General features: G+C 28.3%; 1 protein-coding gene across 1 annotated transcript in view; it reads right to left on the reverse strand.

Moving 5' to 3' along the window:
• Positions 1 to 1,525: 1,525 nt before the first annotated feature.
• Positions 1,526 to 17,230, reverse strand: part of LOC114929154 (junctional adhesion molecule B-like) — a 102,319-nt gene continuing 86,614 nt past the window's right edge. The window contains exons 4-6 of the mRNA XM_029300579.1: positions 5,631 to 5,786; positions 3,830 to 4,163; positions 1,526 to 2,307 (exon numbers count right to left, since the gene is read on the reverse strand). Of these exons, the coding sequence (XP_029156412.1) occupies positions 2,159 to 2,307; positions 3,830 to 4,163; positions 5,631 to 5,786 (639 nt within the window). The 3' untranslated portion in view covers positions 1,526 to 2,158. The remainder of the gene's footprint in view (positions 2,308 to 3,829; positions 4,164 to 5,630; positions 5,787 to 17,230) is intronic.

Genomic DNA, 17,230 nt, shown 5'->3' on the forward strand with positions numbered 1-17,230 from the left:
GAAATATATCGCAGATACATGCATATACATATAATCACACCAATAAAGTATAAAGTATCAATATACGATTATAATATTAGTCTTATGGCCTGTATTAAAAGTATAATAATATAATTATATTAAAATTCGGTACAGTTGCATAACTTTTACATATTATTAATCTGAATAATTTATCTAATAAGTTTTTAATTATACACGTTACAAATATTTTCCTTTCAGATTCTTATAATTGTAAGATAATTATATGAAATCAATATATGTATATATATATGACATATCACATAGACATATCCTTTATTTGCACAACATTATGTTTCTAAAGTACTTACTAATTAGAAAATGTCAAATGTTAATACATATATTACGTATATATGTGTATTATTATAACTATTCATATTTTTTTTACATTATTTATTCTTGTTAATTCTTTTCACAATATTATTTTAACTTTTGCACATTCTTATAATTTCATTAGATTAGTTTTTCTTCTTATATTAATAAAATGATAATAACCATTTAATTTTTATGAATTTTTATCAGAAATATTGTACGGCAGTTAAATTGTTATTACTATACTTGAATTATTGCATTTTTTATAGTTTAGAATACTTTAAATTTCTCAAAAATAATTAGAAGATTTCGATAATTATTACACTTTATAATTTCGTATAGTCATTGTATAATGTATTGCGTATATAAAAAATAAAGTAACTTGATTGATAATATTATAATATATATGTAACAAATACAAAAACATTATTATAAAGAATCCAATTTTGGCAGTAAAGATTGCGCTGATAAAAATTCCTTCGCTATCGATGATTAATTTAAATATCTGGCAGTTTATTCATGGACGTAATTTCAATTGTAATTTTTCAATATAATTGTATAGGTTTTAATAAATTTTTAAATACTTTTTTGTTTTAAACATCACTTAAAATCTGAAATAAAACAATCTTTATCATCTTATGTTATGTAATATTTATAATAAGACAATCCTATATTGTGAAATAATTATATCATCAATATTAGTAACAACCACGAGAACGGAACTACAACTTTTGTTTACAGAACTCAATGTCCAATTTGCATCAAACTACTTGTTAGAAACTTGGAAAGTTATAAGGAGTAAATAATACCTGATTCTGATGACGAAGTGTTGCTTGTCTCGCGACAAGATTTCAACGTTGGATTCACTCGCGAAGACGTAGTATATTTCACGAATGTAATACAAAACGTGAAGATCTCTGAGAAAATTTTAAATTTTACGTTTGAAATTTCAGAATTCTCCTTTACAAGGATATACATTGCTAGAGACATTAAGTTAATATTATTTCATTATTACTATATTCATAAAAATATTAATTTTTTAATTAATATATTGCATTGTCTCTCTACATATTTTCCATTTAAGAAATGCAGAAAAGATTGATAAGTTTTTACTTAAAAAGAAATGGAATTTGCGCGTATATATATATATATATATATATATATATATATATATATATATATATTTTGGCTAATGAATTAAATTTTTACACACACTTTGATCTAAATATAAACGACAAGTTTTCATGAAAAAAAAAAAATGATTTTCAAGAATTTATATAATATTCAACAACATATAGAGAGGACTCTGGTTCTCGCAACTTGGCTCGCGAGTAAATTCATCCACGTCGAAAGACGACCAAATCTCATTCCGCGGATATTATTCACTCGTTACGAGTTCAAGCGGAGTTTCTATCAAGTAGTGTCACTTGGATAAGACGTTTCTTTAAACGAAAGTTACATGGTTACGTGAAAGTTCGTAGTCTTCCTTCTTGAATTTCATCACCGGGGATACGGGGACTCTCGGAAAACCTGTCTGCAGTTGAATCTCTCGCTTTAAGTTTACTTGCAAATAGATTTTTCTTTGATCTCGCGCGGAACCTGTCGCATCCCCGGCGCGACGTTTGAATTTCATCGTCAGAATGAAATAACTTTAGCGCGTGAGAAGCAAGACATGTATGTCAGGATAATTTTTGATACGCTAATGTAACGAGGCATTTTGAGCTGCCGAAAAGAACCTCGAGGTGTTCGAGCTTGTTTCGCGCGAGCTTGTTTGCATGCGGTTAGCGAATACTGCGGTATTTCGCGAAAATAGTGCGGTTTATGCTAATCACGTGGCATGACAGATGAAGCTTTGAAAGCACCGTCTTACATCTGGAATAGTGAAGAGAGCCATAAGAATCAATATGGTGTTGCTCCACGTAGTCGCTGTAAAATTTCGTTGATCATCCCCGTGCATCGCCGCCGGTTTTTCTTCCTCTGAAATATATAAATGAAAATAGATAAAGATTGTTTAATGAGATAAAATTCAAGAGAGAAAAACAATTTGACATGCGAATTTATTTTTCGTCAAATTTTGATAACGTCACTAATTTTGTTGTGATATTAATTTTAATATTAAATTTAACGATAATACTTTAATATAGAAATGTCTTATAAACATCAGTGAAGATTTCTGAGAATATATTAAGCAAAAGTTAACAATTGAAATACACGTTTATAATTGCAGATAATATAGAATTAAATTGATTCTTAGAGCAAATATTTAATTTATAAATAAATAAGAATTTAAGGCACAGTTTCTTATTTGCCGATTACGTTACAAATTATTTTTGTAAACTGTGTGTACAAAAAATTTAATGAGATAAAATTCGAGCAAGAGAGAAAAACAATTTGACATGCGGATTTATTTTTCGTCAAATTTTGATAACGTCACTAATTTTGTTGTGACATTAATTTTAATATTAAATTTAACGATAATACTTTAATATAGAAATGTCTTATAAACATCAGTGAAGATTTCTGAGAATATATTAAGCAAAAGTTAACAATTGAAATACACGTTTATAATTGCAGATAATATAGAATTAAATTGATTCTTAGAGCAAATATTTAATTTATAAATAAATAAGAATTTAAGGCACAGTTTCTTATTTGCCGATTACGTTACAAATTATTTATTGTAAACTGTGTGTACAAAAAATTGTACGCTATATTTTTACAATGTAAATGTTTGTATATATTTCCTTTCCAATACATGAAAAACTTTGAATGGTCGTCCATTGATCCCGAGCGGGATTGAATAGCCGAAGTAGGTTAACTCTCCCTGTTGACTAAAAAAAAAATGGGCGACCGGCCATCCTATATACAGGCATCCTTCGAGATTGAGGACGGTTTGCGAATTTTACGGCCCATAAAACTCGCCCTATACTCTGACACAATGTCTGTTTTTACCGGATCCAGATTTCGTGCATATACGTGAAGCATAAATAAACGTCTCCTTAATGGTTCGAGGAGAGAAAGGCAGCTAGTGATCGGCAATTCCGATGATCAATGAAAAATATTTTTTGAAAGGCTGGACCGATGGAAAGCGGATGCAATAAAATCGGCGGAGCGTAAAATGATAGAGCATTGTCGATGTACATGTCATACTAAATCATATAAATATAAATGCGTACACATCTTTACATAATTTAAATTTTAATTATAAAATGTAATTAGATTATGCGTGCTCATAAAATTGATTAGAAATCTAAAAAAATAATCCTCATATTTGTTCATGTTTATTGTTAAAAATATTAAACTGTAATAAAAGCTGCATGTGTGTATATATATGTACATATTTATGTGTATGTTTAACATCGAATGCATTACACATCATTACTGTTATGTATACCGAATAGCCAGCTGATCCGATCCAACTGATCGGATGAAATTGTTTGAATATTCGGAACGAGAGAATTGATTTGTGACGCTGTATCCGCGCTCAACAATTGCTTACCTTCGATGACGTGTAACATGATGTGAGCTGGTCTGGCATTATTCGGCGAACATGTGTAATTAGCGCCATGGGAAAGTTTCACCTTCTCCACGATGAGTACCGAGCCGTTCCTCCTCATCTCGAATCTAACCCCAGGTTCATTATCATAGTTTATCATACGTGTTTCGCGGTACCAGAATACGTAGCTGGGCGATTCCGCGGCTGCCATAAGCTGGCATTCCAAACGTAGACTAGAGCCTTGTTTTACATGGAGGTCCGGACCACCTGGTATCACAGAATACGCCTCTGTGATGTTTAGCCGTACGAATTGTTGCTGCTCTGGTACCGTTTGTATCTACATTATTAGAACATCACAAAATATACAAACTATAATTTACAGAGTATATTGCATTTTAAAAACAAGTAAATAGTTATATTGATAATTAAGAGAAAATAATTTAATAAATCAGAAATTATTAAATAAATTTTTTCTTATTTATTAAATTTTTCATCTTAATTATCTTTATTTTAATTATGAAATTATGAAATTATTAAATAAATTTAATAATTTAATAGAATCAATATTTCATGTTTTTTTTAATTTTATTATAATTTTAATCTCGAGATATTTCTTAATTTTCTTTCTGGTTTATTATGATTGATATTTAGTTTTTATATTGTTATTTAATTTATTAAATATTTTGATATGATTTTTACGATAATATATGATAGTAAACATGGAAAATAATAATACAGTTTATTGCATAATTGTATTATATTTTGATTATAAATTATATTGTCGAAAGAGATATTTAACGCCGGCATCGTACAAATACTGGTTTACTAGTCATACATGTAGAATATTACTACTGTCTGACCGCAATTGATTGTTACTATTAGTTGAGCCGAATAAACATCAGTTATTTGATGCAGCCAGTAAAAACTATGTCAATATGTTGAATGATTGTCCTCTTAACTTGTTATTTTTTAATGGATGAAAAAATTTGTCCAGAAGTATATGTTAAAAAAGAATCGACACCGAGTTATTCTTACGATATTTGTAAAAATAACTTGTGCTGATATTTAAAAATAGATATCTTTATGAAAATAAATATCTACTTTTTCCGAGCTCTATATTTGAAATTCTCAAATCTAATAATCAACATTTTAACATATTGTAAAAATATATTATTACATAATTACGTTTAATAGTAATTTAAGAGAGATACATTTTAAGATCTTTAAAGTTTTCAAACTTATAGAATTTTCAAAATGAAAGTAATTACTAAACTTAAATTAATAAATTAATCTGAATTAATCTTAAATTAAACTTAAATTAATAAATTGAATTAATAAATTAATATGCATGGTGTTACGAATTGTAAAAAAATTGCAAAATAAATTTATTTGAAGAATATTATGTGATAAAAATTGCTAAAAATAATAGATAATAATAGAAAGATTTGCTAAATTATATTATATAATTTTTGGATAAAATTTTCATAATTTTAAGAATTATTAACATTTTAATGTATTTAAGATTAAGAGATTTATGTTAAATTATTTTAAGATGTATATTAAAGTTTAAATTGATTTTAGGCAAATATAATTATACAATATAATTGATTTATAAAGAAATATGATTATGCATATTAAGCATACCTGATTTTTCAAAGAATGGTCATACATATTTTGCGACATAAAGGCATACATATTATATAATGCAGCACTATCACTTTTTTCATTAATACGATATCAATGTTCTGAAATGGCATATTTCCCTGGATGCATTATAATAAATGTAAATAGTAGCGAGCATTACCTGACACTCATAAAGGCCTGCATCTTCCTGTTTGACGTTCTTGATTAAAAGATTCCAATCAGGACCGTTTAAGACAACAAAACGATTGTCTATAGAGTAAGTGACTCGACCCACTGTTAGTAGTTGTTTGTCTTTTCCGAGTTTGAGCCAAGTCACCTAAAACAAGAATTTTATTTAACAATTGGTTATTATGAATAATATATAATAGTTACAAATTATAAGTATCGATATGTGTATGTATGTAAGTAAATCATTAATCATTTATGCTCTGCATTTTGGTCAAATGCACGAAAAAAACAATATATATATATATTATAAAAAATAACAAAATTAAAGACGAATGTAATTTACAGATCTGTCACAAGTGTCACCTTTTTTATATACATATATATGCTACGTGCATTTTTGTAACTGTTTTTTTCTTTGTAATTTATGCTATGTAATATAGAATATTATGCATATATGTGATACATATATATAGTGCCCTAGATTTTATTAAATAATCGAATATAGTATTTATAAAACATAGTATTTCGCATTCTCTATCTTCTGAATGTCTGTTATATAATTCCGTTTTAAAGTTACTGTAAAACGTAAGCTGTAAATTACATTCAAAAGAAAATTCCAGAGCCGTTCTAAAAATCATTTTGCATTATTTATCTGCATTCTCCCGGCAAAGCGATGGTCTTTGGTGAAAAGAATGACCCAAATCCGTATGTATTACTTTGCTGGCACTCGATTAAATTTTCAACTTTGCAAGCAATAGGAACAGAAGTATCTGCTTGACAGATCTTCTAAAATATCCGGCGCGATATTTTGCTAGAAATATATTGCGTAGGTTTCGCTCGACTGACTTCAAAGATAGACATCGGCGGTTATTTATGGAAAATGTCACCAAGATAGAAATAGATCTTCCGCACGGAATCTCAAGATATTCTCGATCACTCGTCGATCGAGCGAGAAGTTTTTCTTCTTCGAAATGTATATTTACTATAGATATTTCATTCAATATCTGAATCGTTAGATACTTTTCTTACGGTGCAAGGTATCGTATTACAGTTTATATAAGAGAATACTTTTTTGTATGCATGAATACTTCGTCTTTGTATTACGGTTTTCTTATATTCATTGTCACTGGAAAGAAGTCAACTTTAAATTTTAAAAATTGAATTCTACTAGATGGAAAGAAAATTCTTTTTATAAATAAATATATGCAGATTCGGCTTCCTTTCTCTTTAGTACATAAAATAAAACTTTTCTATCTAATTGCAGGATAATACATATATTTGATGTAAATTGCGTGTAAAAGTATTGATATAATTTTAAGGAAGGATATAATTATCTGTGATAATATATTAAATCCCCCAAAGTGACATTATCTCGAATAAATTTCGAAAGAATCCCAGGTGCACTGCGCACATATTTATAAATCGCGAGAAATTAGCGACGCCGCTTTTGGGAGATGCGCGATTCCCTGTCGGTTTAATCTGCCGATTTTGATGAAATTAAGCGGATTCGCGACGATTACGAGCGGCGCGCGCGTTGAAGCGAATTACGAGCAGGATGTTTCAATTATAGAGGTAGATTCAATATTGACGAGCGTAGAATAAATAATTCGCGGATAACGAGTGGCGGCGAGACGACGCAACGGTGCATCGATGCGTAAAAAGCCGCACTACGTAGAAGCAAAATTACAAAGTTTGGAGAATCCCAACTTTCTCCATTCTTTCATTATAGTTCTTTATAAAAAATAGTGTGTGTATAATATATATCTACACTGCTTCAATATCAATTTGCAATTTATCGTTTTAATCTTTCCTTCTGTCGCATATTATTATATCTTTTTTCTCCTTTTTTTCTCATTTTTTCTCCTATTAATCCTTATAAAAAATTTAATTGAGCTTATAATATTTTTTCGACACACAAACTTAGCGCTTTCTGTTATTGCATTTTAAATAAAATTCATGAAACAAATTTAATTGAATGGATTTATGTGATCGACTGGATATAGATACATAAATATAAGATTACTAACAATAAATAGAACCACGATGTGATGGTGAAGTATTTATAATTCTTTTATTTAAAAATTTGAAAGATATAAATTTTCGAGCTTATAAAGAATTTAATTGAGCTTATAATATTTTTTCGACATACGAACTTAGCGCTTTCTGTTATTGCATTTTAAATAAAATTCGTGAAACAAATTTAATTGAATGGATTTATGTGATCGACTGGATATAGACACATAAATATAAGATTACTAACAATAAATAGAACTACGATGTGAATGTGAAGTATTTATTATTCTTCTATTTAAAAATTTTAAAGACAAATTTTGATGAAGATTTGTTTTTAAAATTGAAAAAATTTATATATATATCGGGGAATATGATTATATTAAATATTAATATAATCTATCTTATATTAAAATTTATATTACAACATATTTATAACATAATTTATGTTACACACACATATATGTATACATGTATACATATAATTAATAATAAAAACTTGCTTTTAATTTCAACTGAAATCAGCAATATGTGCTGAAAATACTTTGTAGATATGCATCACACGTGTCGATAGAAAAAACAATAAATGTGTGGTCCAAACACGTACGAAAACAAACGAATAGGCTGTGAAATTAATTCCCGATATATCTCGAGTCCGAATACGAGCGCAATGGCCGACGAATAGCTCGTTATCTTCTCTTCTTCCGTTCACATTGTTTATCGGCTTCACATACTCACACTGTTTCCAGTTTCTGGTTTTCACGCTTCATATATAATAATTTCGTTTAAAAATATATTGTTATCGATCCTATATAAAGTATATATTATTATAGAAATATATCTGTCAGAAATAGTCTAAAGCTAATTAGAGCTTGGAAATAACGCGTTTTTGTTTTTTTTTTACAAAGACATTAAAATATTTTTTTATAATTATAATGGTAACGACGTTATAAAATTTATTTTTAACGAGAGAAATAAATTTAATATATTTTTTAATAATGAATAATAAATTACTTTTATTATTATTTTTAAAAAATAATTTTTAAAAATACATCACTTCAATTTTTAATATATTTTCCTCTTTGCGATACGAAAATTTAGAAGCAATTTTGGTACAAATAAGACTCGAGTATGTTTTGCGATGCAATCTCATCGCATACGCGACGGAGCATCGTGAATCGCTTTGACCGCTCGCATGTCACGCGTGTCGTAACACGCACGTGTTATCACGCAAAATGACACGTTCATCGCGAACGCGTGGAACATCTGGATGCAGTTTGGACGCGGGAAAGACAGAAAGAGTCGCGCGAGATTTCAGTCGATGCGACATGAATAAAAGATTGACCGCACTACCTTTTCGGGCTATTTTCCTAGCGCGCCGATATCGATCGATCACTTTTCGATATCGTCCGTCGAACCGTCCGACGAAAGCTGTAATTAATCCTTTGAGAGCTCTTTTAATTATTTTTATATCTTTGCTCGAAGACGGCACGCTTGATGAACAGATTGTAGCGAAATATTTGCGGTTTCTTTCATCTGATCCGCTGTTTTATTAACTTGAAATTGATTTTTGAAATTAAATAAAAATCTATTTGGAGGTTATATTATACTTGTGAGTTTTTAACTTTTAGGAATCTCTAATCACTTTATACTTAAGTAGAACAAAAAATTATTCAACATTTGATAGAAATAAGGATTATATAGTTATTTTATCGCATTTATAAAATTTGATTTCCAAAAATTATCTTTTTACACGAGTTAATTTTTAGTACTATTGTTAAAAAAATGTAATATATAAAAAAATATATAGGACTCTAATTGTCTACTTAAATTTTTTATTTTTTTATATTATAATAATTTGCAACACGTAATTAGTGATATATAATAATAATAATAATATGAGCGGTCATTATGCACTGCAATTACTGATCAAGTTACGTATTCTCGCTTAACGACACCTGCTGCCCAACGTGCCCAAGTCCGTTTGTCAGCTGGTATGCATGCGCTAGTGGTGAACTACTTCATCGCATTACATTAAGCGCCAAGGGTTAATGATGTCAGTAATAAACAATATGGTCCGTAACACTGCGTTCTCGTGCGAAGGGTCGCGTTAAGATGCCACGTAATTAACCCTTCTATTCAAGCATAGATGAAATTGTTGAAATTTTTGTTGGAAAAAACAGCACTTTTTTTCTCTCTTTTCATCGCATTTTCTCTTTTTCTCTCTAGTAGCTCAATATTTTATATAATGTAATACATTTTCTTCATGTTTTCCTGATTCTCTATAATATGTAAAATATTTACAATATATAAATTTTATTTCTTTCTATTTCTTTTCTCAAAATTTATTTGACAACTAATATAATTAACAATATATATAAATATACATCTCTGAAAGTAATTGAATTTTTAAAGAGCTGTATTAAAACTTGTAAATTGATCATTAATATATTTCATTATAAACATAAATAATATATTGGTTATATATAGTTAATGATTTTGCAAATGAACGAGATCTTTATACGATTATACAACTCCATAATTCGTATTGCAAAAGGTCGTATGAATGCCGCTCGTTTAATTAAAGGGATTCGCGGTATAACGAAAGGCGTTTGCTAGCGGCGAGGCGTTTTAGTGGCTATAAATTTCCAGCGCAGTTACATAACCGAGCAAAACGTACATATGTCGTAACAAGAACCGGATGTTTTAGTATTCGACCAGGGAGAGTGCAATTATAAAGTTTCATGCATGTTACTCTCATGTTGACCGCTCGTTAAAAGGACGGTAGAGATTTTACTTTTAAGATTATCTGCAAAATTTCTTATTCAAATTTTGGCGATGCAATCGTCGAAAAGCGTTTTATTAAACATACTATTTTTTGTCAATGAAATAATTATAAAGCGATAATTTAAAAAAAAAATATAAACTGCAATTGCAGGGTCCTGTTAAGTAGAAAAGCCATAGCATAAAGTCGACAGCATCACCAAGTATGACATTTAATATTATATATGTTTAAATATTTATATTATCGTAATATGTATTATACATTTTTATGTAATAATAAGTAAAAAAATTGGATGAACCGTCAGGATTTTGTTAAGTACAGAAACCGTGGCACAAAGCTGACAGTATGATCAAGTATAAAATCTGGTGGTATAATTATACAATCTACTTTTGTAATTTAAAGAGGATGCAAAGAAATATTACATATCTTTCAGTATTTATATTTCCATAACATATACTATTAATTTTTATATAATGATATGTAAAAAAATGAGATAAACCGTGATTGCAGGGTCTCGTTAAGTAGAGAAACCATACCATAAAGCTGACAGCATCACCAAGTCAATTAAATCTAGTGTTATATATGTTTAAATATTTATATTTTTGTAATATGTACTATATATATTTATGTAATAAGAAGTAAAAAATTAGATCAACCGTTAGGATTTTGCTAAGTAGAGAAACCGTAGCATAAAGCGGACAGAATCACAAAATATGAAATCTGATATCATATATTTTTAAATATTTGTATTTTCGTATTATATATTTATTATATGTGTATATATTATATATTTTTATATAATAATAAGTAAAAAAATTGGATGAACCGTCAGGATTTTGTTAAGTAGAGAAACCATGGCACAAAGCTGACAGTATCATCAAGTATAAAATCTGGTGGTATAATTATACAATCTACTTTTGTAATTTAAAGAGGATGCAAAGAAATATTACATATCTTTCAGTATTTATATTCCCATAACATATACTATTAATTTATATGTAATGATATGTAAAAAAATGAGATAAATCGTGATTGCAGGGTCTCGTTAAGTAGAGAAACCATACCAAAAAGCTGACAGCATCACCAAGTTAATTAAATCTAGTGTTATATATGTTTAAATATTTATATTTTCGTAATATGTACTATATATATTTATGTAATAATAAGTAAAAAATTAAATCAACCGTTAGGATTTTGTTAAGTAGAGAAACTGTAGCATTAAGCAGACAGAATTATAAAATATGAAATCTGGTATCATATATTTTTAATTATTTGTATTTTCATAATATATGTATATTATATATGTATATATTATTGTATATATTTTTATATAATAATAAATAAAAAAATTGGATGAACCGTCAGAATTTTGTTAAGTGGAGAAACCATGGCACAAAGCTGACAGTATGATCAAATATAAAATCTGGTGTTATAATTATACAATCTACTTTTGTAATTTAAAGGGGATGCAAAGAAATATTATATATCTTTCAGTATTTATATTTCCATAACATATACTATTAATTTTTATGTAATGATATGTAAAAAAAATAGATAAACCGTGATTGCAGGGTCTCGTTAAGTAGAGAAACCATACCATAAAGCTGACAGCATCACTAAGTTAATTAAATCTAGTGTTATATATGTTTAAATATTTATATTTTCGTAATATGTACTATATATATTTATGTAATAATAAGTAAAAAATTAGATCAACCGTTAGAATTTTGTTAAGTAGAGAAACTTATTATACAATCTACTTTTGTAATTTAAAGGGGATGCAAAGAAATATTACATATCTTTCAGTATTTATATTTCCATAACATATACTATTAATTTTTATGTAATGATATGTAAAAAAAATAGATAAACCGTGATTGCAGGGTCTCGTTAAGTAGAGAAACCATACCATAAAGCTGACAGTATTAAGTTAATTAAATCTAGAGTCATATATGTTTAAATATTTATATTTTCGTAATATGTACTATATTTATTTATGTAATAATAAGTAAAAAATTAGATCAATCGTTAGAATTTTGTTAAGTAGAGAAACTGTAGCATTAAGCGGACAGAATCACAAAATATGAAATCTGGTATCATATATTTTTAATTATTTGTAGTTTCGTATTATATGTATATTATATATGTATATATTATTGTATATATTTTTATATAATATTAAATTAAAAAATTAGATTAATCATCAGGGTTTTGTTTAAGTGAAAAACTATGGCATAAAGTGGACAGTATGATCAAGTATGCAATCTGGTGTTATAATTATACAATCTACTTTTGTAATTTAAAGAGAATGCAAAGAAATATTACATATCTTTCAGTATTTATATTCCCATAACATATACTATTAATTTTTATATAATGATATGTAAAAAAATGAGATAAACCGTGATTGCAGGGTCTCGTTAAGTAGAGAAACCATACCATAAAGCTGACAGAATCACCAAGTTAATTAAATCTAGTGTCATATATGTTTAAATATTTATATTTTCGTAATATGTACTATATATATTTATGTAATAATAAGTAAAAAATTAGATTAATCCGTTAGGATTTTGCTAAGTAGAGAAACCGTAGCATAAAGCGGACAGAATCACAAAATATGAAATCTGGTATCATATATTTTTAATTATTTGTATTTTCGTATTATATGTTTATTATATGTGTATATATTATATATTTTTATATAATAATAAATAAAAAAATTAGATTAATCATCAGGGTTTTGTTTAAGTGAAAAACTATGGCATAAAGCGGACAGTGTGATCAAGTATGCAATCTGGTGTTATAATTATACAATCTACTTTTGTAATTTAAAGGGGATGCAAAGAAAAATTACATATCTTTCAGTATTTATATTCCTATAACATATACTATTAATTTTTATGTAATAATATGTAAAAAATGAGATAAACCGTGATTGCAGGATCTCGTTAAGTAGAGAAACCATACCATAAAGCTGACAGTATTAAGTTAATTAAATCTAGTGTCATATATGTTTAAATATTTATATTTTCGTAATATGTACTATATTTATTTATGTAATAATAAGTAAAAAATTAGATCAACCGTTAGAATTTTGTTAAGTAGAGAAACTGTAGCATTAAGCAGACAGAATCACAAAATATGAAATCTGGTATCATATATTTTTAAATATTTGTATTTTCGTATTATATGTTTATTATATGTGTATATATTACATATTTTTATATAATAATAAGTAAAAAAATTAGATTAATCATCAGGGTTTTGTTAAGTAGAGAAACCATAGCATAAAGTGGACAGTGTTACTAAGTATGAAATCTGGCGTCACAATTATGTAATTTATTTTATAATTTGAAGGATATAGAGAAATAATATGTGTTTATAAGTAATTATATTTTTTGATAATAGTGAAAAATTTAAATGACAATGAAAGCATTGTACTATTTTACTCATATATCGAACATTATAGTTTAAATAGTTTTTGAGTTATATACGTTTGAATTTGCGGAAAGTGGGTGTATATATATATATACACAAATACACACACATACGGGACATTTTTTTATTAAAATGTGATTTTTTGACGTTTTAGAATTCCGAACACATTGGTATAAAAATCTGAAATAAATTTTTTTTACGAAAATAAATTATTATAATATCTTAATAAAAACAATTTAAAATATTAATATGCGCTTGAAGGTCGACGACCTTTCTTTTTACCATTGAGTTTCTGAAGCATTAATATTAATAAGATGGTAACGGGGTAAAAGCAGTAGCGCTATTACGCAACTTTCCACACGATTAATCGTAACATGGACTAAATAGGACCGTGTTAATAGGAGGTATAAATATCCTATGATTTATTCATGTGACCCGCTTGAGCGCAGTCACGCTACTAATTTTCCAAATCGTGTGAATGTTAAGTTGCTCCTCTTTACATATTATTCAAGAAAATCTCTATTTTATTTTGACATTTTTTGTGAAAGAATAATTGATTCTCCAAATTAGTTAAAGAGTTTATATATTTCGATAGATGAGACATCTTAGATACAATACACATATAATATAGCAAAAACAAACTTATCAATAATTTTTTTGATTCATAAATATTGTTTAAAATATTTTGTCCTGGTTACTGTTATCATTATATTTTGTTCATAAGTTTTTCTTTGTACCTTTGATTCTTCGGACTAGGAGGAAAACCTCGGTAACTGTTGCAATCCGAGAAACAGCAGAAAAGAAGTGACGTCTATTCACAAAATCTTTAGTGCAGCGTCGGGCTAGAAAGAAAATAATCCTTCTTCCACACGAGAGTGATCCATTAATCATGGCTTTTCTTCGCACGTGTGAACGCGCCGCGCTACGATAACATCGGCGCGCCATTTAATTAATGTCCCCTCGAAAGAACGGTTTCCAATCGTAAGAAATTTATTGGCCCTCGACCGTCGCCCGGTCCAGCTTTGGATTCTGTGGCCACACTTTTCTCCCCATTTTATTTATTCCGTTATCTTACGAGGGTGTTTCCTCCCTATAGACGAGAGATAAACTTCGAAGATCTGAACGAAATGTGTTTTGTGCTCTTTGACCGCTCCATTTTTTTTAGCTTTTTGAAATCGTGCAAAACAGGAAATTGTTTTATCGAAAAATGTAGGAACAAAATTATGATATACTATTGTATATGTAATATGTCATAATCCATTTAAAAATATTTTATTTTCTAAACAACCCGAAGAAAAAATACATCAATTTGAGAAATGTTATAAAAATTCTTATTTTACAAAAATGTTGCAAAACCGTTTTATAATATAATTAAAATATTTTTCTCTACAAAGAAACCAATATAAATTATAAGCATTTTAAAATATAGCAAAATTAATTATTTTGAATTATATATATTTTATTTATATAAAGTGTGGATGTATATTTTTTCGCGAGTTATATTTCTAGCAATATCCCAAAAATTTGTAGTACTGACAATGAGTAGCAATTAAAATTATAATAACCGTCATTAATTACAGTTTCCATACAATATTCTCTTTTCCTTTGTCTTGTCTCTCCGTCGCGAATTTCCGCCTTGATTATTCTTGTAATCCCAAATACGCGACCTTTGTTGCGTCGGGTTTCTCTCGCTTTCCGCTCTCATTACGAGAACCTCCAGAATTAAATCATTCCAATCTCGTAAGAGTAGAGTATTTATCGGGAAGTTCGAGCGAAACGAGACTAGATCGAGTACTCCACCTAAGATTCTCGCGTTTGAGCGTCATTAACAGCGAATTAATAAGCAACGTGAACACCACACGCCGTACATTATCGGCTCGCGGTGTGTCACGCCGCTGGTTTATGGCCGTTATTCCAGTGGTTTACATTCGAGTGTACTTCTCGAAGCTCTAATCGAGCCACAGAGAATCGTCGCGGTCTATTCGGTGCAATTGTCGAGTATTCTTGACAGACTCGACGTCAATCGAAATAATTGCATGACAGAGAGAGGAATTAATTTGTATTATAAACATTATTGCAATCTATATCTTTTGATAATAATAGTAGCAGTAAAAAAAATCGAAATAACTTTTATTTATAATAATAATGATATTTTTATTTTCATCTATTTAAGTGAGGATATTTTAGAAATCTTTTTATTTTTAGTTTTTTTCAAATTGCATCTCTCTTGTTTTGCATTTCTTTTATTTTTTCATTATATATAAATACGTTCATTTTTATTAAAATTATTTTTGAAATATTTTTGGGATTTACTCAATTGATATACCTATATTTACAATTACAACACAGAATTAAACGAATCTGTTTAAATTTAAATCCCTCGGATAATCGTGAACTTTTGATCATGACATTTTATTAAATTTTCTCAATTTTTATATAATTTGACAAAAATGAAATCGGTAAAATACATCTCTGTTAATGAAGCAATAATCCATTTTGAGAAGCCTTTTGCATGTCACACATTCTAATTTATCAGTGAATGGGTTTGCGTTTGACCGAAGCGACGCGATCGACACGTTTAATTTGTCTGTTTAGAAGTAAATGGCGCGTTACATGGGAAACTGAATCGCTTCATCTCGCAGTCTGGATTGAGTTTCGGCAATAGGCATGACTAGTCTGACATTCACTCGATGATCGGAACCGCGCTGCGCATGCTCGTTTGTCTCGTTACCGCAGATTCAACGCACACTTGATTCGCTATCCCAAATTAGCCGATGTTTCGAATGATGTCCGACATTGTTGTTTCGGCCTGTCCGCTCATTATCCGCTCTTTTGATTTGATAGACGAGGCGCCGCCACGTTCGAATTACAACTCGTATGTAAAGGGTAACGAATTTTCGAAGTTCATTTATTTGAAGAAATACACACATTTTTTGTACAAAATATATGCCGCGCATAAAAAAAGGAATAGTTGAGCAGAAGAATGTTATAAATTCATCAGTTCATATTTTTACGAAATATTATTTGTACGTAAGATAAATCAATTTTTTTAAACGTTTTTAATTAATAACGTGAATATATTTGGAAAAATCTACAATTCTGTCTTTAAAAAAATGAAAAATAAATCAACAAAAGTATTCGAAAAGGCCAACTTATCGAGCAATATTTAAGATGTTGTATCCGATTAAAATTTATTTCATAAACAATATATTAAAATTACAAGAAAACCTTCCATAAACGTTTTAAACGTGAAAAATAAATGAAATAGGAAAATTTGATATAGTTTGATGTTTTAGTTTTTTTAATCTCTTATTTTTTTTCACAAATGCGATACACCTGTACTATATATACAATATTTT

Source organism: Nylanderia fulva, unplaced genomic scaffold (genome assembly GCF_048542155.1).
Source record: "Nylanderia fulva isolate GAGA-0341 unplaced genomic scaffold, ASM4854215v1 Scaffold3, whole genome shotgun sequence".
Classification (NCBI taxonomy): Eukaryota; Metazoa; Arthropoda; class Insecta; order Hymenoptera; family Formicidae; genus Nylanderia; species Nylanderia fulva.